The sequence below is a fragment of the Betta splendens genome, chromosome 3 (genome assembly GCF_900634795.4).
Source record: "Betta splendens chromosome 3, fBetSpl5.4, whole genome shotgun sequence".
Classification (NCBI taxonomy): domain Eukaryota; kingdom Metazoa; phylum Chordata; class Actinopteri; order Anabantiformes; family Osphronemidae; genus Betta; species Betta splendens.
In genome coordinates, this window is record NC_040883.2 from 1,337,617 (window position 1) to 1,362,972 (window position 25,356).

Consider the following 25,356-nt stretch of genomic DNA (forward strand, 5'->3'; position numbering starts at 1 on the left):
AGCCGTTGTTGAGACACATGTGTTGCGCTTTATTTTCTGACACCCCTTTAATTACGCACCTAATTGTGATTTGTGTCAAATCAAAATGCCGCGCTTTACATATTCACTGCAGACATGAACAGCACCGCTCGTGTTCACCTGAGCTGAGCTTGTGATGAGACCCACCTGCTGCCCAGCCTTCCTTATATGAGCAGCGCACACTTCCTGTCACATGAGCAGCAGAACAGCCCAGAGTGACACAACAATGCGCTTCCACTGAGCCTAAATCGGGACGTGAAGGCAGCGGACACGTGCGCGTTCCTGTGCGCTGGTGAGGCGGAGGAGCGCTCCACGCACGCGGACGCGCCGAGCGCCTTCGTTTGTGGGTGCAGACTGTGGAAATGCTCTGTTTTGGATGAGTGGATAGAGACTAACGCCTGTAGGTGGCAACCATAGCTCATCCACAACTGAATCACACGTGCACGCGCACCCACGCAGCCACAGACACACTCAGAGGCATCCGACGTGGGCTCTATGCGTTAATGCTATTGATGTGCGATAATTAACGAGCGCTGGCTGATTTAAACGGGCCGCTCAGGCAAAGTGGTCTACGTTAAAGTGGTCCCTGGGCGATTCAGGAACGCGCTCACGCCTACGCACGCGCGCACGCACCTACCTTCGCTTACAGCCACACAGACGCACACATGCACACGTGACCCGCACACACGCGCGCGCGCAGCGGATCTGTGCCTGGAGACCGTGATTTCAGCGCGCTCGCTATTCCAGTCATGGACTGCAGCGAGCGGGGCGATCATTAGGAGCCGCGGCCAAAACCCGGAGATGCTGCGCCGCCTCACCGGCACCGGACGCTCTGCACGAGCAGCGGGACGACTGCTCCGCGAATAGCCGCGGTTATGTAACGAAGACACCGGCCGGCTCGGGGGAAACAGCGCGTCTCCTGGATTCTTCCCGTTTGATTTGAGACAGAATATCGTGCGCAGCGCGTGGAAAGCGGCTCGTCCCGATGCGGCGCGTGCGATGGTTGCAGTGGGACGGACAGCGCTCTGATCCAGTAGGCGCTGCCGAGCTCGGCTTTTGGCTCGTCTGTGTCGCTGACCTTATCGGGCTGTAATTGTTAATTGTCATGTTCCCGCTGCTTTTGTTTATTGGCTCCGACGAAGACAAACAGCCTGACTCGAACCTTTACACTTCGGCTCGTTTCACTGGCTCCAATGTGATCTGGGCATTTTCGGAGGAGGAAACCACCGGTGGGAGTTAGTTTTTGCCTGGGACTGGTTCAGGGGGACGAGGCCTAAACACACACTTGATCCCCGTCAAAAACTCCGCAGGGTTTTTCCTCGTCTGTGCTGAGGAACGCCGTCGGGTCCAGGGCAGCGCTGCTGGTTCGAGTCCACGTCTGGCGTCGGAGGGAGCGGTGACCGCGCCGCGGACGGACGCAACTCTTCTTAAATGACGGTCGCAGGCGATCATCTTGACTTGTGATCGAGGGAGACGCGGACTGCAGCAGCCTCGATCCCTTTCACAGAGATTTGTGCCTCGGTGCTTCTGCACGTCTTGGATTCGGGGACTGGGGCCCTGCTGGTTTTTCTCAACCTCCGTTTCATTTATTCGAGAAAATGCGTAAGTATCTATTGAATTGTGCCCCGTTGAGCGTCATCGCCGTCAGATGCTGCTGCCGTGTATTGTAGCTTGTGGATCGATGAATCAGCCTAGTTTAACCAGTGAATTATAACCCGTTCACACACTTCAACGTAAAGAAACCAAAGAAACGGACTTTTCCACGTCTCTTTGGTATTTTAGCATTTCTCTCATTGGTCGTAGCTGTCGCATCCTCTTCCGCCCGTGAGCGTTTGTGCGCGTTTTTCTGTGTGATATAAAGCGATGTAGATAAAGATAGATAGGCGGGTGAGGATGCGCGTGCGCGCGTGCGCGCGTCAGTGGGGGCGCCTGGTGCAACAAATTGTGTGTTTGAGCGCTTGGTACAGACTGTATGGTGGCCCCTGTTGCCAGCAGGACATTAGTGCTAGAAAAGGCCTACGTCATATGGTAATTCAAATTCAGTTCAGGTATTCTCGGCATTCACGTTTGCGGCAGAGCGCGCGCCTCATTGGCCAGGTGGGCAGGCCAGTCCACAGGACGGCGCTCGGAGCCGGAACGCGGCGAGGCACAAGCTTCGGCGCACGCTTTATTGCACCGAATGCGCTCGTGCCCACACCTCCCGCACATCGCGCGTCTTTCGGTGCGTCTGCGTGTTGACCCAGCCGTGGGTGATTCACCTCGTCACGCCTTCCCACCACAGCACGAGCACGTTCGCCACAATCACAGCGTGCGTCTCGTCGTGGCGGAACGTCCGCTTCCAGCGCGTGAGTGGGAGCTGTCCGTCAGGGGGAGGTGCTGAAACGGGCAGCGGCAGCTGCAGTCAGAGCTGGCGTCCACTTGAACGGGAACCGGCTCGTCCTCCGGTGGACGCTCACTCAGATTCACATCTGGCGAATTAACGAGCTGCTGTAAAAGCAAGGACACGGTCTGAGTGCTTGAGGACAGATCCGCCCTCTGAAGTTGGCTGCCACAGCGTCCGGACACGCACAGTCCCCGTTTAAGTCTTTGGGTTCCACCTGTAGCCTGCTCACGCTGGATGAGGAACAGCCGGATCACTGCGGTTTGTCCTGGTGCGTTAGTTCGCTGCTATAAAAGCCTCAGAGCTTTGACGTATTAACGCTATTTTTCGGGCTCCCGCTGGTTTTGGAGAGTGTCCTGGCCGTGAATGTGCAGGTTTCAGCGCTAACTGCTAAAAGCAAGGCCGCACAGCGATAAGCGCTCCGTCGGGGCATCGGGCCACATGCACCGTGTTCTGCCACAGGAAAGGGACTTCTAGGGCCCAGGATGTTTCCTCTGAAGCGCTTCTCGCTTGGTTACGCCTTGACCGTTACTACGGCCAATAAAGACGGCTGTCACGACCCGAGGGTCCGGCTCTGTCTCCTTGTAATGTTCCTTTGTCACCAGGGCATAAGAACGTGTCGCGCTACGAGGCGGTAGCTTTTGGCATTTACCTGCTCACTGAGGAGCTGAATGGATGAAGGCCTGCGCCAGGACCAGTCACCAGAACGGCTCTGACAGAAGCTGTGGGAAATAAGCACCTGGCCCATAGATTCCTTCATGTGTGACACGCAGATAGTGAGCCACTGGTCCAGAACGCTGAACGGTGACTCATCGAAACGACCCGCGCTCAGTAAAACCCAGCTTTGTTTGTTTTGCCCAACCTGCTGCATAAAGGAGGTAATTTGCTCATAATAAGGGCTTGATGGGATGCAACTCCTGCATGGCGTTGCTGCCCTCGTTTGCCTCAGACTTCACTAGTGAGCTGATTCCCATTACGTCTGAAAACAATGAACAAACACCAGCGGAGGAATATTTGTGTGTGTTCGTCCCGAATGGTGATTTCCACGCGTCAGACGTCGTTAAGTCAAACAGTCCACTGCAGGAGCTCCAGCAGAGGGAAGACTTTAACACTCGGCCCTCTGTAGAAGTCACGCATTTCTTCTCCAGCCACAGGAGGCAAAATAATGAGCAGCTGGGTCTGCCCTGGAGTTTTCCACAGAACGCTGAGCGTGGTGGGATGTTAATCACGGCGTAATCTCAGGAATCCATCACATACCTGTGTGAAACAAACGCACGTGCTTCCCTGCCTCCTCACGCCCATCAGTCAAACCGGATTCATAGCTCCTTTAAATCAGCCAACGTCGACTGGTGCAGCTGACATTTCCAACAAAGCAAGTGTTCCTTGTGTTTAAAGTTGCGCCAGCCTACAACGTCCCCCACTTTAGCCGTGGACTCGTGGGACTGATTCAGCGCAGAAACAATTAGTCAATAAATGAGTAATTGCCAAAATGCCAAATGGTACGTGCTGCATCTCAGACTCCTCAGGTTTAAATCGAGACGTTTAATGGACCAAATGGATCACACACAACTATCAGGCTGCAGCTCTGGGTCAAACTTCAGCCCAGTCCAGTAAACGAGGAACCTTCTGACAAACTACAAAATCTATTTCTGCGCTGGAAATAGATTCCAGCCTATTTTTAAGCTTATTTCCACAGTTTAAAAGCAAAAGCTGCAGAATAATTTTCAAATGACTGGTCTCAGTTTTCCGCTTGTCACAGATGGAGGCCGTCTTTCTGCACGGCCGGTCTTTGTACTTTCATCAATTGCTACTGTCGTCTTGACCTTGTGCATATTTCCATGTGTGATATGAGGCCCGGCGCCGGCTGCTGATAATTTATGGCCGCGGCTCAGCCTCGATAAAGGGAAGGCGGCGCGCTTCATCCCGGCTCTGCTCTTTATCTTAATGCAGGAAGATTGTGCACATTTCTATACGTACTTGTACGGTTTCCCTGTGTGACATAAATAAGCGTGGGGGAGGCTGAGATGAGACCGCCTCCACTCAGAGATAGGCGTCTGTATCTCTCCAGCAGCACCTCTGCAAAACATGTGTTTGTGTCGAGTCGAGAGACGGGCCGGCCTCAACGAGCCGGGCCGCTCGGGTGTGAAGGAGTCCGACGTGTGCCAGGCTGCCGCGACTTAGCATTCACTGCAGCAGCTTAAGCTACGCCTTTGTGCACCAGAAAGGGGATTATTCACTGAATCCTGCTCTGTGTCATTCACAAGTCTGCGCTTCTACATCAACAAATGTTAACGTGGTGATGAACTAATCCACTGCTGTTTATTAACAGTATGTGGAGTGACAGCGAAGAAGCAGAACTTATGGCACAAATGTCATTATGACACATTGGCTGTTGTGACTGGAGCCGTCGGTGCCTTATTTCACCATCTGTGTGCGGCGCGTGTCTGCAGTGGCCTGCAGCAACATCAACTCCAGCGAGAGCCTGTGATGGAAAGAGTCTGTTCAGGCTGCGGGTCCCAGGATTCTGCCTCTTCAGCACGCAGCCACTTGCTGCAAATGCCACCGCCTTTATAGCCCCCCCCCCCCCCCAGATTACCGTCAGCCTACATATATACAGTTTAGCAATAATGCTTGAGTCAACACTATTTTCTGTGATTATAGGTTCAGTGGTGCTGTGATGTGAGGCACAGCTGAGAACCGCCCACTGCTCGGAAAAATGCATAATCACAGCAAACAATGTCCAAAAGGCAATTATGGCTTTTATACAACACTTTCGCTGCTTTTTTTGTGTACACTTTCAAAAGTTTCCTCGAGAGTGCAGAGATATGAATATAATGGGGAAAGCACAAAGGGCCGCTCGCCGTGGGAGTCGTTCCTGGGACATCGGGCTTCATGTTGGATCGGATCCCAGCACATCTGACTTCAGAACCATCCTATCTGCTAATACACCGGTCTGCATGCGGTTAGCTGCTACCGTTGGTTGCCGCGGCGACGGGACGCTGGACGTGGCTGGTGGGTAAGCGTCCGCGCTGGTAGTTACTCTGATTCTGCGACTGACAGGCGTCCTGTCGACAGCAGACGCTGCACAGACGTCCAGCAAGCGTCGTTCCGCTCAATGAGAAGCGACACGGCCTTCGTGCACCGCGCAGCTTCGCTGGAGGCAGGAGAGCGAGCGAGCGGGCGGGCGAGCGAGCGGGCGGGCGAGCGGGCGCTTGGGCCGAAGTCGGGGCAGGGCTAAGCGGGCGGGCCGAGTGCGGGCGAGCGATCGGCGAGCGTGCGTAGCTAGGCGGAGCTTGGCTTGCTATCTTGCGATGAGATCTATCGCTAGCTGAGCGGGCGGGCGAGCGAGCGGCGGCGCTTCCACCTCAGGGCCTCAATCAGCCTTTACGTCCAATCAACGTCCATAAGGCAGGGCATCGTCTCAGAGGAGGATGAGGATGATGAAGAGCATCTGCCTCTCGTAGCATAAGGATTTTGCAGAGCCGCGTTCTAGTGGACGGAGGCCGTTGTTCTTGGACTCACAGCTGTTCTCGGCTCCATCTGTGAGGTCGACGCGCTCCAAGTCCATGTCTGCCCGCGTTACAGCAAACTTTAGCTTCCTCCAGACCAACTGTTGTCAAGTTCAGGCCCAGTCGGTCCTGGAAGGACCGGCCCAGTCTCATTGTCTGCTTATCAACGTTCCTCCGCCTCACTCAGATATTCCCTCAGAGAATTAGGGATAATAGCTGAAGTGATGACTGTCATGATGAGTCTCTATCTCTCTCATGTTCCATGCCCCCCCAACTTCCCGCTATTTATCTAATTCCCCACATATTAATACACATTTTATCTCCTGCCAGTTCATTTAGCTCAGATGTCTTTGATGAGAATGTCTTAATGTTACTCCGCCGTCGTTCACTGCAGCTCACCACGAACAATGGAGGCTACGAATTCAACGCTATCAGTGTTGATGCTGCGGCCACGGCTCAGCGTGGAGCTGCTGGACTGATCTGGAACGATTTAGTCGCTCTCCTCGTTCTAGGAGGAACCGGCTGTTAGAACACGATGTTCTCTGCTGATGCATCGGTGGTGGAGCTCATTGTTTCCCACAGGCAGTTTTGTCCCCCAGATTCAAAGGCAACGCAGCAGAAAAGCTCCCGATGCCTTTGTTTGTTGGGAGCCCATGTCTTTGCACCGAGTCGGTCCGGTATCCAGCGGCGCTGGAGCTGATCGAGTCCGATTGACAGCGATTGTTAGCTACACGTGCAGCGCATTTGCTAATCGTCCGTTACACCTTCAGATCTTTAGCCATTTGCATGGATGAGGCTCAGTTCTGAGCGGCCCGTTCTCGGACCTTTTTAATTCTGGCCCGGAACCAGGGCAGCCCCGGTCTTGGTCCAGTCAGTCCATTAGAGGCGGCGCTGCCCAGTTGACGGCTTCATCCTGGATCAGACGTCATCACATTCTAGGATTCACCCGCTTTAACCTTGAGTCGAGATTTGTCTCAGCTCAATCTGAAGTTTAATATTCAAAAGCGTTTCATCCAATTTAACCGTCTGTAACTGTTTCTGTTGTCGACCACAAACTTAACACATTTTATTTCACTGTAGAATTTTTTTTCCTTTTGTTATTGTTATTTTCTTTTCTTTATTAATTCCCATTAAAATCCAATCCCTGACTTTGAACTTAGCATTGAACTGCGTCGCAGGCTCTGCTCGGAGGCATTTATTCAGGCGAGGTTTTCACGTCGTGGAGTCACTGAGCGCTGGGCTGAGGGGCGTTTGGAGCTGCAGCTCAGGGCGGCGTGGACGCACGCACGCACGCACGCACGCACGCACGCACCATCTTTAGTTTTTATCCAACAAGCAGTAAATAAAGCAGCACCAGCCCGTTCCAGGGAAATAGAACTGTCACACTGTAAATACATGAGGCGGAAGCAGCGGAGACCTGCTGCCGTAACCGTGGCAACGGACGCGACGGCTGCGACGCTCAATGCGTCAGAGAGGAACCGCTACTGCTGACTGTGGAGAGAGCCCGTGGATGCGACGCTTTCATATTCATGCGCCAAATGCTGCGCGTTGTAATATTCATGAACAAATTAGACGTTGAAACGCCAGCGAGCGCGAGGACGGAGGCAGAACGAGCTGTGGCCTCGGCCTCGTGCTGGTCCGGCGTCCTTCCTTCCTTCCTTCCTTCCTTCCCTCCCTCCCTCCCTCCCTCCCTCCCTCCCTCCCTTCCCTCCCTCCTTCCTTCCTTCCTTCCTTCCTTCAAGAAAACTTCCTTCCGTCCTTTCCTCCTTCCTTTCCCGTCCCTCCTTCCTTCCTCCTGTCTCTTCTTCCTTCTTCCTGTCCTTCCCTTCCCTCCCCTCCCTCCTCCTTCTTGTCCTCCTTCCCCTATCCTTCATTCCTTCCTTCCTTCCTTCCTTCCTTCTTCCCCTCCCTCCCCCCTCCGCTCCCTCCCTCCCCTCCCGATGCCCCTCCTTCCCTCACCGTCCCCTTCCCTCGGCAGCTTTCGTTATCCTTGTTTGGCCTTTCCTTTGCCCTACCCTTCCTCCTTTCCTTCACTTGCCGTTCCTTCCTTCCTTCCTTCTTCCTTCCTTCCTTCCCTCCCCTCCCTCCCTCATCTTCCTGTCTCGTTCCTATCCTTTCTTCCTTCCTTGATTCGTTCTTCGCTTCGCTTCCCTCACCTCGCCGGTCCTTTCGCTTCCTCTCCTTCCTTCCTTCCGTTCCTTCCTTCCGCGCGCCTCCCGAGGGCATGATGCTGGCGCCCACTGTACCCTCTGCGCTCGCTCCCTCCTGATAAGCCCTTATGGTGGTCCTTCCTTCCATGTTCGCTTTCCTTTCCTTCCCTCCCTCCTGTCTCTGAAGATGTTATGCTGCCTATAGATCCTTACCTGCCTGTCCTTCCTCTTCCTTCTCTGTCCTTCCTTCCTTCCTTTCTTCCTTCCTTCCTTCCGTTCCTCCGTCGCTTTATGCTTTTTTTCTGTTCCTTCCTTCCTTCCTTCCTGGTTCCTGTCCCGTCTCCTTCCTTCCTTCTTCCTTCTTCCTTCCTTGCACTTCCGTGTTCACTTCCCTCTCGGCCTGTCCCTGCAAGTCCCGAGAGAAGGTGAGTGATAGTCGTGTGGGCACCTTCCCTCCCGAAATCCCTACGGGAGTGGGAGGCGGCCTGGGTGGAATTCCCCTAACCCTCTTTCCCTAGCTTCGACTCCTGTCATGGCTTAGTTCATGCTTTTGTGTTCCTTCTCGGTTCCGTTTCTGTCCTATCTCCTTCCTTCCTTCCCGAGTGGGTGAAGGCGGGGGGGTGTAAGGTGTGAGGAGGCGGTCTCGAATGTGGGATGCCGGAAATAATGGGTGTGGAGGTGTGGAGAGGAGGGGAGATGGGAAAATGTCTCATGTGCACCTGAGGAGTTAGGCCCTGGGTAGGTGGTCTCCTTACCTTCCTATCTCTGTCCTTCCTCTCCATATCAAGCCTGATTAGCCCTTACCGCTTATCCTTTCCTTCCGTTCCTCTCCTTCGCTTCCTTTCCGTTCTTACCGCTCCCCGTGCCTCCCGATCGGTACCCTTGGCCCGCTGCGCACCGGGGTCTTGCCCTTCCCTCCCTCCCGTCCCTCCCCTCCTTCTTTGGCTTAGGACACTGGCCTTCTTTCCTTCCTGTGTGCCTTCCATATTCCTGTTTCTTTGATAGTTGTCTCTTCCGTTTAACCCCATCCTTTGCTTCCTTCCTTCCTTCGCTTCCTTGCCTTCCTGTTCCTGGTTAATCCCTTGTCCTAGTCCTTCCTGTCCTTTTATGTTGCCTTCCTTCCCTCCCGGGTGTCCCTGGAAGGGGAGGGGGTCCCCTATGTCCCTATCCGCGGTGTCCCCTCCGTTGGCCCCTGCTCCTCCCTCTGCCTCCTGCAGCTCCTTCTTTTATGTCCTTCCTGTCCTTCTGACTGCTTCCTTCCTTCCTTCCTATGTCCTCTCCTTCTTCCCTTCCTTCCGCGTGCCCTGCCTTTCGTACATTCCTGTTTGCCTTGAATCACTTCCGTTCCTTCCTTCCCGCTTTCCTTTCCTTCCTTCCTTCCTTTCTCCTGCGTCTTTTCCTTATCCTTTCCTTCTCTTCCCTCCCTGGTCTAGCGGTATATGGGGAAGCCCTTGGCTTCCTGTCTTAGGGCTAGTCGCGTTCCTTCCGTTGTTCCATTCCTTCCTTCCTGGTTCCTTCCCGACCTATTCCTTGCCCTTCCTTCCTGTGCCATATCCTTGATCCTGTCCTTCCTTCCTGGGGTCCTGAGTCCCAGAACATACCCGGCATTCTAGACGACACCCAGTTCCCGCTTCGTTAATGTCCTTTTCCTTCCTGTCCTTCCTTTCTTGCCTGAGTTCCTGGTCCCTGTCCGTTCCAGTCGCCTCACCGATGGGTTGCCAACCTATTAACGCGCTCCTCGTCGTCTTGGCCTTAAGAGGGGGGTTCCTGTCCTTATCCCTATTCCAGTTTCTTGCCTTCCTTCATCCTAGAATGCCGCTATCCTTCCTTCCTTCCTTCTCTTTCCTTTCCTGGTCCTTCTCTTCCTTTGCCTTGCCCTCCGCTCCTTCCTTCCTTCCTTCCTTCCTACCTTCCTTCCTTCCTATTCTCTTGCCGTCCTTTTCCTTCTTTCCCTTTCCTTTCCCTCCGTCTCCTTTCCTTCCCTTGCCCTGTAGGTCGTTCCTATCTTCCTTCCTTCCTTTCTCCCTCGCCTCCCTCTGAGTGGCGGGCCCTGCCTCGCCCGTCCCTCCCTTCCTTCCTTCCTTTCTTCCTTCCCCTGTCGTCTTATCCTACCCTCCCTCACCTTCTCCTGCCCGACTCCCATGCTGCCGCCCGACGTCCTTCCCGGCGTATCCCGCAGTCGCAGTTCCTCGTCACCTTCCCTCCTTCCTTCCCTCCTTCCTCTGCTTTTTAATCTCCAGTTTACTGTACTGAGCTGAGCAGCAGACGGGCCTGTAAGAGGCCGGCTTTGTTCTGCCCCTCTGATCAGCTGGCTTGCTAGCACACAGGACGGAGCAACAGAAGTGGGTCCAATCAAGCTGGGTCCTGTTTTAAAAGGCCCTGCAGTCCTTGGGCAGAGGCCGCATTTACGACCCAGAATGGAGGAGGCGATCTTGGCGCTGCTCCGAGCCCGTGGGCTCGTATATTCAGCCGGAGAAGGTGCAGCCCGGCGCGGAGGCCTCGCGAGACACCTGTGCTTGTGTAGCTGACAGTGTTGGAGCGTTGTGGGATGGAGGCAGACTTCAAACCTTCAAACCGTTGCAGACCTGGCTCTGATCTCGTATCACAGGCTGGAGAGAAACAGACGACGTAAGAAAAGGTAGCATCTGCACGTCTTTGTCCGAAACCGGAGGAAATATGAATTCCTTGTTTGTTTTTAGTCGAAGTAAGATGTTACACTGACGTCCTGGATCAGAGCCGCGTGTTTGCAGACGTGGACGGTGGGACCGGCTCTCAGCAGGACGTCCCTGTGGCTGCAGTGGCTGCAGTCTCAGCTCAATAGGCTGTCGCTCCAGAGGAGCAGGTTGGGTGATTGTCAGCTTCCAGCTTCTTCTGACGTCTTTCAGGCAGTTTGAAGGAAGGAAGAAGTGGTAAAACAAGGTCAGCGTCATTGTGTCAGTGGTGCTTTGAGTCGTGTCCTTTTAGAAATCGGTCACTGAAGCAGAGCCCTGAGCTCTGAACTGGACTGGACCGCGTGCGCAGGAGGAATCTCATGAGGTTTAACTTAACTGGAAGATGCTGCAGCCTCTTATTTAATCACCACAAGCCCCACAATTCAATGAAAATACAGCAAATACAGCAAATGTGTACGTTGAGCGGAAAATATCGACCGCGTCTTAGCAGATTAGTAGCAAAGTCCCAGGTGGAAGTCTGAGCCGCGCTCAGAAGCAGCAATTTACACTTACATATAATTTTCTGGTTTGTCTGACGTGTTTCCTGTTCAACTGGGTAATTATGCCCTTAATCTGGGTAAATTACATGTTCATGTGCTCGTTTTCTTTGTCTATTTTGACACGTTTGATAAGAAAAAATTAGTCTGTTGGCACCATTAAAGTTTGCAAATGATTCTGTGCTCCAGTCGGTTCCTTTCTCTGACATCCTCCGCACAAAAGACGCTTTTAATTATAATTCATACAACTATGAAACTGCAGCCGAATTATTTATTTTTGTTTTTCACACCTCTGTTGCAGTTTCATTTCCCCTTAGCAACTACATCTAATGGGTCTCAAACCAATTTGCACGATAATCTGGCTCTGTTACTAATACATAGATGTGTGAGAGCCGAGCGCAGAGACGGAACCAGGCGCCACCTCATGGGCCGGTGGTTCCTGGGAGAACCCGGTGTGAGCTGCGTGGTTCTGGGAGGCCGCCCCAGACACCAGCCCGTCTGCAGCATCTGCATGCGGGCAGCGGCGCCGCCTTTACACCGGGGCCGAGAGCTTGAGCCAACATCTGTCGCTTCCCCTCCGTCCTCCACTCACTCATGCGCTAGTCACTTTCATCCACTTAGAATCACGCCACGAGACCACATATGCTAATGGAAGACACTGCTCCGTCTTCAGAGTGACGCTGAAGGATGAAAGCATCTGTGAGCGTGGAACATGAACTCCTGCTAAGTAACAATAATTAAATGAATAATAAATGCTTTATTAATCCTGCCGGGGCCGTTCTTGTGGAGAGGCAGCTGTTTTTAAGCAGCTGAGGGATCAGTGTCTCATCCAGGGTCACTTCAACGTTTAACCACAAACTGCTGATCCTGGAATTAATGAGCGACCACTTCACCACTGAGTCACAGCTTAGAACAGACATTCAGTTACAGAACAAATGAGGGAAATGATGGAGAGTGGAGATAGAAGCCTGAAAAAAGAATTCACTTTCACGAAACACATCAAACGTACTGAACTGGAACCCGATGCGTATCAGGCCAAAGAAGCCTCTGACCTCTGCTCAGCTTGTGATTGGCTGAACGCACCTGATCCAGGTAATCAGCTGTGAGCCGGGAGTTGGACCAGCTGATATCGTTTAAGAGACCGAGACGTAAAAGAGATTAAGCATAAATATGAGGAATGGGTCCCATTTGTATTCTGGTAGAATCACACACACACACACACACACACGCACACACACACGCACACACACACACACACACACACACACACACACACACACACACACACACACACACAGGAGGAAGATTTGTATCTGCAGTAAACAGATAAAATAGGAGCTTGAGGTTACAGCCATTGATCTGAAGCACCAATTAGACTATTGCTTAGAATAAACAGACACATCACAGACACAGACACAAACTCTGGAGTATTTTGACTCCAACCTTTAGCTGCTGCCAGAACAAGCAACTTTGTTGTTCAAATATAGCTCAAACACCAAGTTCCTCTCTTCGCCTGCAGACTGAGCAGCGCATGATCAGCAGCCTTGTCTCACTCTGCTATTAATTGATGCAACAGTATTTCTGGGATCAAGTGAACAGCCTTGTTTTTGGGGGCATGACACATATTTGAGCATCACAGAGTCTTTGTGAACGTGTAAAAGGTAAAGACGGTTTGAGAGCTGAGCAGTGAGTGTGGGTCCCACGCCGTGCGATGGGTAAATCTATATTTTATCGCGTCCATTGTTTAGTGTTTTATCTTCACAGATACTGTACACAGCAATGAAAGGCTTTGTTATTTATAGGTCATGTTACACATTTGCATATTTCTATTTTGGAGCCATTCTGGCGTCAGAGAGATGTCACACTGTGAACCTAGTGCTGTAGAGGAGTCATGACAGCGCGCTGCAGCCTTTAAACACATAAACATGATTTAGAAAAGCCTGAAGCACCAGCACCAAAACAGCCCTTTTAAAAATTGTACATGGAAAACCAGTCTATCATCGCTGCTTCCAGTTTGGAGCAGGCCCTGATTTTAATTACTATACATGGTGAATTAGCTAATGAATAATGAATGGCTTCCTCACACTAAGTGCTCTGACTGCTAATGCACTTGCAATTCTCTCTACAACCCCCTCACACATTGCCAATGTTGCTTTCTGATTCCGACTTGGTTTTTTTACCCTCTCTCCAAGTTGGAATCACACAGAATTTCCTCCCATCTCTGCTTTTCTCACTCTCACTTAAACCTGATTAGTTTTTTTTCTGTACAGAATCATTTAGCGGTGAAAGTCGAGGATGAGACGGGGACAGAGAAAGGCTCCGGGACGGAGGGAGACAGATAGCGGCTCTGGGGGAGTGAGGGGCAGGAGATACTGTAGGTGGAAAGAGAAGCCGCAGGATTTAGGTGCGTGAAGCTGCAGACGAGCGAGAGAAGCGTTTCTGGAGGTGAGACTGAAGAGCAGCGATGAGCAGCTTCCCTCAATGCTTGTTTCTGGACGTCAGCTCTGTGCAAATCTGTGCCTCTGCTGCCGCTGACCTTTGGCCCGTCCAATGCTGCATGGGACCCATTAAGCATTAAATAGGTGGATTTATAGAACAGAACCAGAATTGACATATTTCAAATAATTACAGCCGCTATAAATTTTTGCTGTTGAGCTGATTTAAATGAACTCATGTCGATGGGTCAGGGTTCCTTTTATCTCTGATGTTGGTTTAATTTCCAGAAAAATCCACATATGAGGTCAAAAGTAGAACAATGCGTCGTTAGAGCCTCAAAGCTGATACGGATTCATGTTGTTGCATGATAGGGAAAAAATCAACACAAATAGACACAACAAGCAACAAGGACAAACAAGGACAAACCAAGTGGGAAACACATTCTGGCACAAGACCAGCCCTTAACAGCTTATTAGCATGCCAGCTGAGACTTCCCACCACCAACAAATGATGGAGCAAAACAAGATGGACTGCCTACTGTACGCTGTCAACACCGGCCACACGCGATCAATCAGCATCAGCTGAGTCCAGCAGCACCGTCCTGCAGCCCTGTGGTAAACAGCGCACGGGCCCATGTTGTTGACGGCATGACGGATGCAGAGCCACCGCTGGCTGCACATCTGCTGGAGCGGCTCTGTGTGAACCTCCAACCACCGTCCAGCTACAATTGTAGTAACCGCACCAGCGGCGCCAGGAATCCCTGGGAGCCAATTACAGCTCGGCGCGTGGTGTCAGGATGAATGTGAGCGTCAGCGGTGCAGCGTGTGCAGGTCCCGTCCTCGACTCGGCCTCATATCAGCAGAGCGACTGCACGCATGATATGCTGCACCTGCAGCCTCCTCTGTGCGTCCTAAAGCTTTAAGCGTCACCTTTATCAGGAAGATAAGTCATTGATTTCCCACCAACAAGCAGAAAACACCTATGAAACCACATCACTGGGAAAATGTCTGCGCTGCAGCTTCCATCCGAGTCCAAATATATATTTGCTGCTGGTTATTGTTAAACAGACCTTAATCCCCTTCTCACCCTTGGATAATTATAGTACTCTGGTCCAATAGAATGTCATTTCCTGACTGTAAGGCAGTGCAGTGGGATGAACCAGCCGCTCTAATGGAGCCCAGGTACGAAAGCAGAAGTGGAGTAGCTCCATCCTTGGTTCGTTCCAGTAGAGGTGAACAGACCAACCCTCCTGGTGACACGGAACCTGACCCGTTCCTCCCGTGGTTGGGTGCGTGGTCCCTTCAGCTTCAGCTCCAGCCCCAGAATGATCCTGTGTCAGTGGATTCTGTGAGGAGACAGAGGCTCAAAGCATTAGCGACAAATAGGTAACTGTGCTTTGATGCTGTGACTTCTCTTTTCTTACTGCCCTTTAGTTTGTTAGCTGACATTTGCATGCAGGTATTTGTGTGAGCAGGTTATTTGCAGACTCACAGGTGCACACGGGGCATAAATAGACTGGATGCTTCACACTCGCTCTCCGTAAAAGACACATTTGCAGCTTTCGTTCTGGATATTTTTAAAACTCCAAACACGGTTATGAGAACGGAAGCGTTGTCGCAGAGCCCATAAGAATCTGAACCCAAATATCCAACGTTCTGACCTTGAACTGAAAACGGCTCCTCATTACGTATGAACACGTTCAGTCTGAAGTGCTGCGTCAGCTCCAGACGCTTGTCTCTGTTCTGTTTGATGCAACATTTAGTCAAATCAAGTGAAAAGACAACAAACAAGCCCAAAATGTTTCCACTCTAAATAACAACTCAGCAGTGACATTTTATGAAGAACTGGACTGATTTCCTGCATTCTTGAGGGTGTAATTGTGTTTTTGTTATAAATATTCAAGCTTAAAGGCTGACGTCAAGGAGACGTCCTGTTTCACGTTAGTTTGTCCACTTCAGGTAGAACTCAGCTCATCTTCACCTGAAGCCGCGTTCTTAACCTCTCTGAAGACGCAAACACTCCAGAACCGCCTCCAACTTCTCCCGTTCAGTCAATTTGCAAACTAGAATGGCTGGAATCCGCTGGCGAACAGCTGTGACTGAGCAGAGGACACTCCAGTGAACTAATCCCTCGGAGCGCCTGCGTTTTGCAGAGCGGCAACCTGCCAACGCGGCCGGTGCGGCTACAGCCATTGTGTGCGTTTTAATGGGACTGTTGTTTTCTGTGCAGTCAGAGTTCTGGCCCGTCGTCACCCTCTGAAACCCGCTGCTTCCACGCTGTCTGCAGCTCCAGACCCTCAATGTTGTGTTCTCGTGGTCCGTTTCAGCCTGAGTCACGCTAACGTGTTGTGCGCCGTGCGCTGCACCTACAGTTGGCCGATGCCTCATATCTCTTTAGGAACGCAGTCATGGGAGCAGATTGGCGAGTTCGACAAGTGACACGAATACTAAGAGCGCGCTCGTGTTCAGCCAGGATTCCACCCAGGGCGCGCGTCTTAATCCCTTTGCAGAGACCAGACGGAGCCTTGGCAGCGCCTGTTTGAACGCTGAGGCCTGTGCAGATTATTTAGCCCATGCAATTATCATAATGGAGGCAGCATAAGGTAATACGTGCACAGGAAGTGAATTATCACTTGAAAGGTGTCGCTTCACCCTCTCGTCCCTCCTCTGCCCCGTGTTGGCACAAGAAAGCAGCCTTCCTCTACTTACTGAAATGAAGGTGAATGAGAAAGCAAAGCAGGAACCTGCATTCTACGACGCTGACAGGAAGTGATGCAGGTGCGACTCGGTGTGGTTTCATCCAACTCTGCCTGACGTTATTTCTCACCAGATTGATTCAGAAGTCGTTCTACCTGATGGCGAAAGCCAGCGGCTCCAGGCTTTGTGCTCCCAGTTATTGTCTGATTGTGATTCCAGATGGCAGTTTGATTGCTCTCCATTTTGCCGTGGTTTTAATTTAATGCCGCGCCGTCACAGACTGGAGCCTGGTCATCGAAAACTGATGATTTTCCACAATGTGCTGGTGCCATCTGGGAGAGCTGCTGCCCTCAGGGGAGGCAGGGGTTAATCTGAGGTCAGGAGGTCGACTGCACCACCTCATAGCTGGTGATGAAGTGCTGGAGATTAGTGTCTGCTCTTTTTTCTGGCTGAAGCCAGTGAAGTCCAGAAACAGAAACCAGAGGAGCATTTTGCAGTGAGCTGGGTCGGACTCTGTATCGGCCCGTGTTCTTTATGTCGCTGCGCGTGTTAGATGTGTAGAACAGCAGCGTTACAGAGGTCACGCGCCACACGCTCTTGTTGCCGTTTCTTTCTTATTATTTGCCTTCGCTCCAGTCTGTGGAGCTGCTTGTCCCCATGCGCTCCGGTGCAACATCAATCAGTCCAATCAATTAGCACAGCTTTAAAACTGGAGGAATCAGTGGAGCTTTTATGCGAAGGCATTCAGAGAATCCAGTCCCAGTGTTGCGTTACAAGGTTCTTGGCATCAGCTTTAACTCATCTACAGTCTCGCTGAGCACAGGTGACACTGGAGCCGCTCAGTGGACGCTCGCTGGCGGTGGTTCCTCACCCACGTGTGCAGCTCAACCACTGCCTCCTAATGAGAGGCTATAGAAGCTGTAACAGGTTACATGTAGGTCTGCTGCAGCAGGACGATGAGCCACAGCCGCTGAACCTGCAGCGTTTCCAGGATTCTAGTTTGACTACATTCAGACACGGCGGCTGCCAGATCGAAAACAATGGAATTATTTCATTTGCATTTCTTTCACAGTCTGAAATAATGATTCCTCCTTTGCTTCAGTAAAACATCATTATGATATTAATATATATCGTTAGCTAGTCTTTAGTGCATTGCAGCAGCCAACTGGTCGAACAGCATGAGATGAAATAGATCAGGCCTTAACTGCTGAGAAGCCGTTACTGGCCCTTAACTACCACCAGGCGATGACTAAAAGTTATTGCATCTAGAAAACTATTGGCAGCTGAAAATATTTTCTGGTTAACGAACAATCATTTTCGTTGTTCTGAGTCGGTCAAACGGCCGAAGCCACGACCATCATTTCTACTCCAGTTATGAGCAGAGACCAGGAGCCTCCCAGATTTATCTCCCCAATGCCAGCACTCAGCGGGGGGTCATGGGGGAGGGGGGTGGGGGGGTATGGGGGAGGGGACTCGCCTCTCAGGTGGAGGAGCGCTGGGAAGTGAAGCACTCAGTGTGTTTGTCAGAATAAGACAGCAGCCATTTTGGCCGCTGTCACCACTGAGGAGACGCTTCACTGGCTTCGGTTTGGACTAAATATCACTGATTTCCTTCATAGCTAAATAATGTCCAAAGCATCTAGATGACTTGACTTCAAGTGTACAAACAACACAAAGATAACATTTGACGTTTTTTCCTTTAAAAAGCAATGAGCAAAATATGTGCAGATTAATTTTCCATCAAATTTTAATGAGTAGTTTTAACTGAACCTGTTTTTCTCAAACAATGTTTTCCCAATATTTTCCCCACCTTCAGTGGAAGTGGTTTGTTTTCTGGTGAATCCTGTAGGTTTCCTTTTCCACAGTCTCTCGTGTTCCTCACGCTGGTGATTGTGCACCAGCTCCGGCTTCATGTCATCAATTAAAGCCTCACAAGCAGCCGTCATTCATGTGCGACTCTGGGGCAAATCGTGAGCGCAGGTCTGTGAAGTTACAGCGTGAAACAAAACAAGGTTAAAGGCACCAAACGGATGCAAATGCAGCGGATCAGTAATGTGATGAATGAATTAGCCAAATGAGATTCAGCTCATCAGACAGTCTCCTTGGTGGCCACAGGCTTCTTCTGCATCAAGATGTGAGACTTGCCACATTTCATATCACGTCATATTTCACCCACTCCACCAATTTCACACTCGCTGCATCAACAGCGAGCGGCTGTGATTAGTTGTTCTCTAATAAGCAATGACTCAGTTTATTTGGCCTTTGTTTTTAGACGCTTGTTCTTTTCCCAAATATTATAATAAACTGGGACATGAATGAACGTTTCTCCTCCAGTGAGTCAGGCTGTGATGAGACTGTATCAATATTACAATCAGAACGTCCCGATGTTGATGGAAACACTTTTTTTTGAGGTTCAGCTTCTCCTCCCTCGCGCCTGAGGTGTTGCCTAATTTGTGGATTAGTGGACATTAGTTGTTTGCGTCGCTGCCAAGCTGGACAGGAGATAAAGTCCCAGTGAACACGGAGCTAAATGTCAGCGCTGGAATCCTCCGCTTTATGTCGCAGCCTCTCGCTACGTGCTCCCTGATTGAGACATATGTTATCGCAGCACTTTCCAACCAACTCATTATAACAAATGAATTTGGCAAATCACAGCGGTGTCAGACATGATGCCAGTGGCTGCTGCTGCAGCAGAGACGTGAGGGTGGGTGTATTTTTATGTTGCTGGCAGGATTTTAGATGTAAGCGGCTCCTGAATGCACGTAGAGGCCGCCTGGATCAAATGAATCCAAGCAGTGTTGCACCAACAAAGGAAGTGTTTTTTTTAATTCTTCTGGGTATGTGCCATCTTTTTACGCAATGAGACATTCTGTGCTGATAAAATAAACTCCGATGAGCGGCTCCATGAGGAAGGCATGTGGCCAAGGATGAGCTGTAATGACTTCACCGCGCTGATCAATAAGCTGCACTGTTGAATTCATTTCTTGGAGCGTTGATGTGGAAATGCAGACCCAGTTGTTCTATTGACGGCTGCTGATCTCTACGAGCGTCTTCGTCATGGCTGACATGACGCAGGCCTGTTGTAATTCCAGTCAGACCCATGAGCGGCTGCCAGTGGGACGGCGGCTTCGACGCGGCTTCGAGCCCGTCGCTCGCACTGAATGCGCCTGTCACCGTTGTCGTGCGTTAACAGAAGGATATGATATGATTAACCAAACTTGAATGGAAGGAGAAGGAGAATAGTTAATGTAAGGATCCAGTCCCAAGGTTAATGTTTCTTGCAGGAGGCAGAGTGCTTTGCTCGTGGCAAAGGCATTAGCTGCACTCGTGAACATTCTCTGCATAACTTAATAGCAGCTTAACACGGTACCGTCACATCTTATAACGTCTCCAAATATGTGACACGTTTGACATGCTGCATATTGATTTATGTGTAGGTCACGTCTACGTGGGCCGGAGATAAGGAGGATAGCAACACATAGATGCTGCTGTTTGGGAGTGGGAGGCACAGGCTGCTCTGTGCATGAATATGCTGCTCTATTTTTATCCTGAGCACACTCAGGCACATTCCTCGACACTTTGGGCTGAATGGACGCATCTAATCGAATTTAATCTAATGTAATGAAATAACGAGCTGCTTGTTACCTCATTTCAGAGATGAATTCTGCCATAGTCGAGCAACAACAAAATAAAGTGGATCATGATGAAAGATGAAGAGCATCGCCGTCGCGTTGCTTTAAAGAAGTGCCGTAAACAGAGTCCTTTGGTTTAATGGCTGGACGTGGCCCGAAATCACTGATGTTCTGTGATAATAACGGGTCCTGCTCACACGGGAAGCAGATAAGTTCTGGTTTCCACTGTCGTTACATCACCTTCTGTGAAGTCTGCAAATCTGGGACATTCCAGGGTTAGGGAGCCGACGGAGCTCGTCGAGCTCCGCAGATGGGAAATATTGACAGAAACCGAAGCTGTGGATTCATCTCGCTGTTGTTCAGTTTTACATCTATGTACCATGAGTCAACAATCAGATCATTTTATTATCAGTAAATGATTTTCTGATGACGATCCTGATGATGGTGTGTGATTAATGAGTGTTTTTTTTCCCTTCTTCCCACAGAGAACACAAACAGCAGATGAACTATGAATGCTGAACACGATGATCTTCTCCCTCCAGCGCCAGACAATGCGAGGTCGTAGGCTGAAGGGGGCGCTGTCCAACCCCCTCTTTGTGCTGCTCCTGGCCCTTCAGATCCTGGTGGTGGCCGGGCTCGTCCGCGCTCAGACGTGTCCCTCCGTCTGCTCCTGTAGTAACCAGTTCAGCAAAGTCATATGCACCCGCCGCAGCCTGCGAGACGTCCCCGATGGCATTTCCACCAACACGCGCTACCTGAACCTGCAGGACAACCTCATCCAGGTCATTAAGGTGGACAGTTTTAAACACCTGCGCCATCTGGAGATCCTGCAGCTGAGCAAGAACCACATACGCAGCATTGAAATCGGCGCCTTCAATGGACTGGCCAGTCTCAACACGCTGGAGCTCTTTGACAACCGACTCACCACCATCCCCAATGGAGCGTTCGAGTACCTGTCCAAATTAAAGGAACTGTGGCTGCGCAACAACCCCATTGAAAGTATACCGTCCTATGCCTTCAACAGGGTTCCCTCGCTGCGGAGGCTGGATCTGGGCGAGCTCAAACGCCTCTCCTACATTTCTGACGGCGCCTTCAAGGACTTGAGCAACCTTCGCTACCTAAACCTGGGAATGTGCAACCTCAAGGAGATCCCCAACATCCTACCGCTGGTCAGGCTGGAGGAGCTGGAAATGTCAGGAAACCAACTCACTGTTATCAAGCCCAGCGCATTCGCAGGACTCGTGAACCTTCAGAAACTGTGGATGATGCACGCCCAGATCCAAACCATCGAGAGGAACTCCTTCGACGACCTTCAGTCGCTGGTGGAGCTCAACCTGGCTCACAACAACCTCACCTTCCTGCCGCACGACCTCTTCACGCCGCTGCACCGCCTGGAGAGGGTGCACCTCCATCACAACCCCTGGAACTGCAACTGTGACATCCTGTGGCTCAGCTGGTGGCTGAAGGAGACCGTGCCCGCCAACACCAGCTGCTGCGCCCGCTGCCACGCTCCCGCCGCCTTCAAAGGCCGCTACATCGGGGAACTGGACCACAGCTACTTCCAGTGCGACGTTCCCGTCATCGTAGAGCCGCCCGCGGACCTCAATGTGACGGAGGGCATGGGCGCCGAGCTCAAATGCCGCACCAGCTCGCTGACGTCCATCAGCTGGCTCACGCCCAACGGCTCGCTGGTGACGCACGGCGCGTACAAGGTGCGTCTGTCCGTCCTCAACGACGGCACTCTGAACTTCACCACCGTCACCATGCAGGACACCGGGACCTACACCTGCATGGTCAGCAACACGGCGGGCAACATTTCTGCCTCCGCGGTGCTCAACGTCACCTCTGTGGAGAACAGCGGCGTGACCTACTTCACCACGGTCACCGTGGAGACCATCGAGCCCACCGGCTACGACGGCCAGACGCCACTTCCTCCGTTTGGCTGGGTGTCGTCCTCCACCACTAAAGAGCCTCCTGTCTCCACGCGGACCACAGAGCGGACTTACACCATCCCGGTCCTGGACCCGGACGGCGAGGGCGCCTTCAACGGCCTGGACGAGGTGATGAAAACCACCAAGATCATCATTGGCTGCTTTGTGGCCATCACGCTCATGGCTGCCGTCCTGCTGGTTATCTTCTATAAAATGAGGAAGCAGCACAACCAGCAGGATCCCGACGGGCCTGCCTCCTCCATGGAGGTCATCACCGTTGAAGAAGAGCTCGCGGGTGTTGCTGCCATGAAGAGACACCTATCGCTGCCCCCTCTTGAGCACTACAACCACTACAACACCTACAAGAGCACTTACCACCACCCCCCCATGCTCAGCACCATACACAGCTCAGCCACACAGGAACCTTTATTGATTCAAGCCTGCTCAAAAGACAATGTACAAGAGACCCAAATCTGATCCATTATCAGCCCGTCCATTGTGTGTTCAGAGCACGATGGAGCAGAACACGAAGACAAAAGAATCAAGGTGACATTGACTTCACAGCGGTTGACGTCGATAGTGATGATTATTCAGCATTTGGCGAAGGGACAACATGTGATACTTTAACAAGTGTCTTTACAAAAACGAAAGATTATTTATTAAAAGTATGTCTAGTGGCTAAATGAAGAAAAATAATTTGTGATAGCTTTTTAGCTGATTTTATTTCTCTCTATCTGTGTAGTACTGCTCAAAGGTGAGGAAAGGTTCACTGGGCGCCCACGTCGGGATGCGTCTGAGCTCACACGCACTCATATGTTTGGTAGGCGGACGCTGCCTTAGTGCTCATGAGCCTCACCTTGGCCGCGCCGGCTCAGACTGAGCTCGCATCATATTCAGGCCGTCACTCAAGGCAAAATGGGATCCTTTAATGACCCGGCTCTGGATGATATCACAGTGAAGCCAGCGTGCCTGAGGAGCCGAGCAGTCAAATGAGTAGATGTGCATTTTCCCTGTGGCTCCTTAACAACAACCAACCATCCTTCACTTTAATTAAGACCAAGTTCTCCTCCTGCTCCTCCTCCTCTGAGCGCCTCTCTCACTTCTCTCTCGCTGCCGTTCCTTCTGCCTGTTTGATCGCCCCGTGTCTCGGAGCTCAGGCACGTTCCTCGCCCCGCGCCGCCTGTCATTTGTCTTGGTTTTTCCCTCGGAGCGTGTGGAATATTGCTGAGGAAAATGAAGGGGAGCATAAGGCTGCGGTCTGTGGCCCCTCTGTTCACCCAGCAATGATCTACGTCCACTCAGTGTGGCGTTGCCTCGCCACCGTCCCAGGGTCACGGGAGCCGGGCTGATCGTCCATCTGTTAGCGCTGATAAAGAGGCAAATGAGGCTGCTTTGTAATGTAGTGTGACCCTGTCAGACTAACGCAGACAGGGCTAACGGAGTCAGCGGAGCACCAGAACCTGCAACAACATAAGAGCAGACGTGTTATAGCTCATTAATCTGTATCAGCAGTTCATTTGCAGACTAACAGAGGGAAGCTGATAACACAGCAGCGTGAGGCTTTTCCACTCTCCGGTGCCCAACATCTAACAGCGAGTGGAGGCCTTTGATATTGAAGCGACCCCTTGCTCAGTCTCATTTTTGTCAGAGAAAAACACACGCGCTGACTTTGATGTTGCATCATTTATAGCTCATCAAAACGTCCCCTCTCCTGTCGTCTGTTTAGACTTTGATTCTGCATTTAGTTTCTGGACAACGAGGGCTCGAGGACGGGGGAGGCAGCGATGGAAAGTGAAGAGCAGTGGGTGGGAGTCAGACCCGCGGTGGTCATGAGCGGCCTTCAAACACAGATATTGCAGATATGAAGGGAGAGGAGTGAAAAAGTAGATAAAGAATAAGGAGGCAAAACTAGCCATCAGGCTGTCGCCATGGAAACAGTGACCTTGTGCAGAAAGTACGAGGAGGTAGATAAGCCTTTTGCTTTGGTCTCTGTGCAACAAGCGTATTTTAATTTCCCACTGGCAATTTCACAAATGTGACTGATTATCAATGAAGCCAGCGTAATGGAATGTATATTTACGGACGGGTTTTGACCCGATGGCGGCGTCGCGTCGCAGGAAAACACACACTTTTAGCTATTGCGATGAAATTAATTAGGGATGATTTCAGAAGAATGAAGAGTCTCGGCGTGCAGCGAGCTCATAGTTCACTCACATCAGTCAGACGCGCACGTGGAGGCCAGAGTCCAGTCATCGTCCACCAGAGCAGTGACGTCGGCCAGTGAACCCTTCTCTCCCTTCCTTCTGTTTCCTTTAACGCTCAGTTCCTTTTCCATGCTTTGGTGGCTTAATGATTCAATGTTGACGCTGGCTACAGTGAAAAAACGGTTGAGATTTTTTATATCCGTACATTTTAGGGACGAGGGTTGTAAGTAATTTGGAACGAGTGGGGCTCCACTGGAGCAGGACGGCTTCACAGGCAGAGCTTTGGAGCCTGACTGAGGCGCAGAGCGTTGGACTCACCAGCAGAGCTGCTGGACTTCTGTCCGACCACGTGCCAAGGTGATCAGATTCTGCCAGCGGTCGACGTGAAGGGAGGGTTAATGTACATGGGAATATTCTCTCTCATTTTTGAGGGAATAATCAGCAAATGGGTAAATTTCTACAAAAAAAATATTTTCAAAAACACAATGCAAAAAAATCTTCAGATCATAATTTTACATGTGCTTCAATTGTTAAAAAAAAGATATAAAAGCAAAACAAAAACAAGAAAAAAACACAAGACTGTGCTTGTCAGGAGTCCAACTAATTTCTCTGAGGATGATGTTCAAATATTGATACCTGAGATTGTAGTTCATACTGTACATGAATACGAATAAAAATTGCAATCCTTTTTTTTCCAATGGATTCCATGGGATTTGTCCGTCTTCATCCACTCACTTGCACAAGCACATACGTGTGGAACTATTTAAACAGGAGGGATTACGAAGGCGCTCCCAGAAGAAAATGCTGTGCACAAACGTGCTGGGACCTATTTTAGGAGGTCACAGTGGGAAAGTGGATCTCTGCGAGAGGAAAGGATGATCCTTCAGTTTTATAAATGGAAAGTTGGATTCTTTTATCTCATTTGAATCGCTCCATCTGTCTGACAGAATCATTCGCTTCATGCAGCAAATCTGAAAATTTCATAAGCAACAGCACAATAGGCTATTTCAGCTCCCTCCGCTGACTCAATACGACGAACAAAAGACCTCACAGACACTTGTCACAGCCAGAAAAATACAGGTTTAATATGCTACACTAGTCTCTCTGGCGTTTTAAAATGTATTTAATATTGAATCAATTAAACAGAGGGTAACAAGGGAAACAATCCTGATTCACCTAAAAAAATGACAGC

At 50.9% G+C, this 25,356-nt stretch overlaps 1 protein-coding gene across 1 annotated transcript; it reads left to right on the forward strand.

Moving 5' to 3' along the window:
- Nucleotides 1-1,457: 1,457 nt before the first annotated feature.
- LOC114852170 (leucine-rich repeat-containing protein 4C-like) lies at nt 1,458-24,862 on the forward strand. Its single transcript, XM_029144358.2, has 2 exons — nt 1,458-1,620; nt 20,515-24,862. Exon 2 carries the CDS (start codon nt 20,542-20,544, stop codon nt 22,435-22,437), a length of 1,896 nt encoding a protein of 631 aa, XP_029000191.1. The 5' UTR covers nt 1,458-1,620; nt 20,515-20,541; the 3' UTR covers nt 22,438-24,862.
- Nucleotides 24,863-25,356: the final 494 nt, after the last annotated feature.

Excerpts from the sequence above, each read along its gene's own strand:
- LOC114852170 (XM_029144358.2), top strand. The coding sequence starts at position 20,542 with ATGCTGAACACGATGATCTTCTCCCTCCAGCGCCAGACAATGCGAGGT.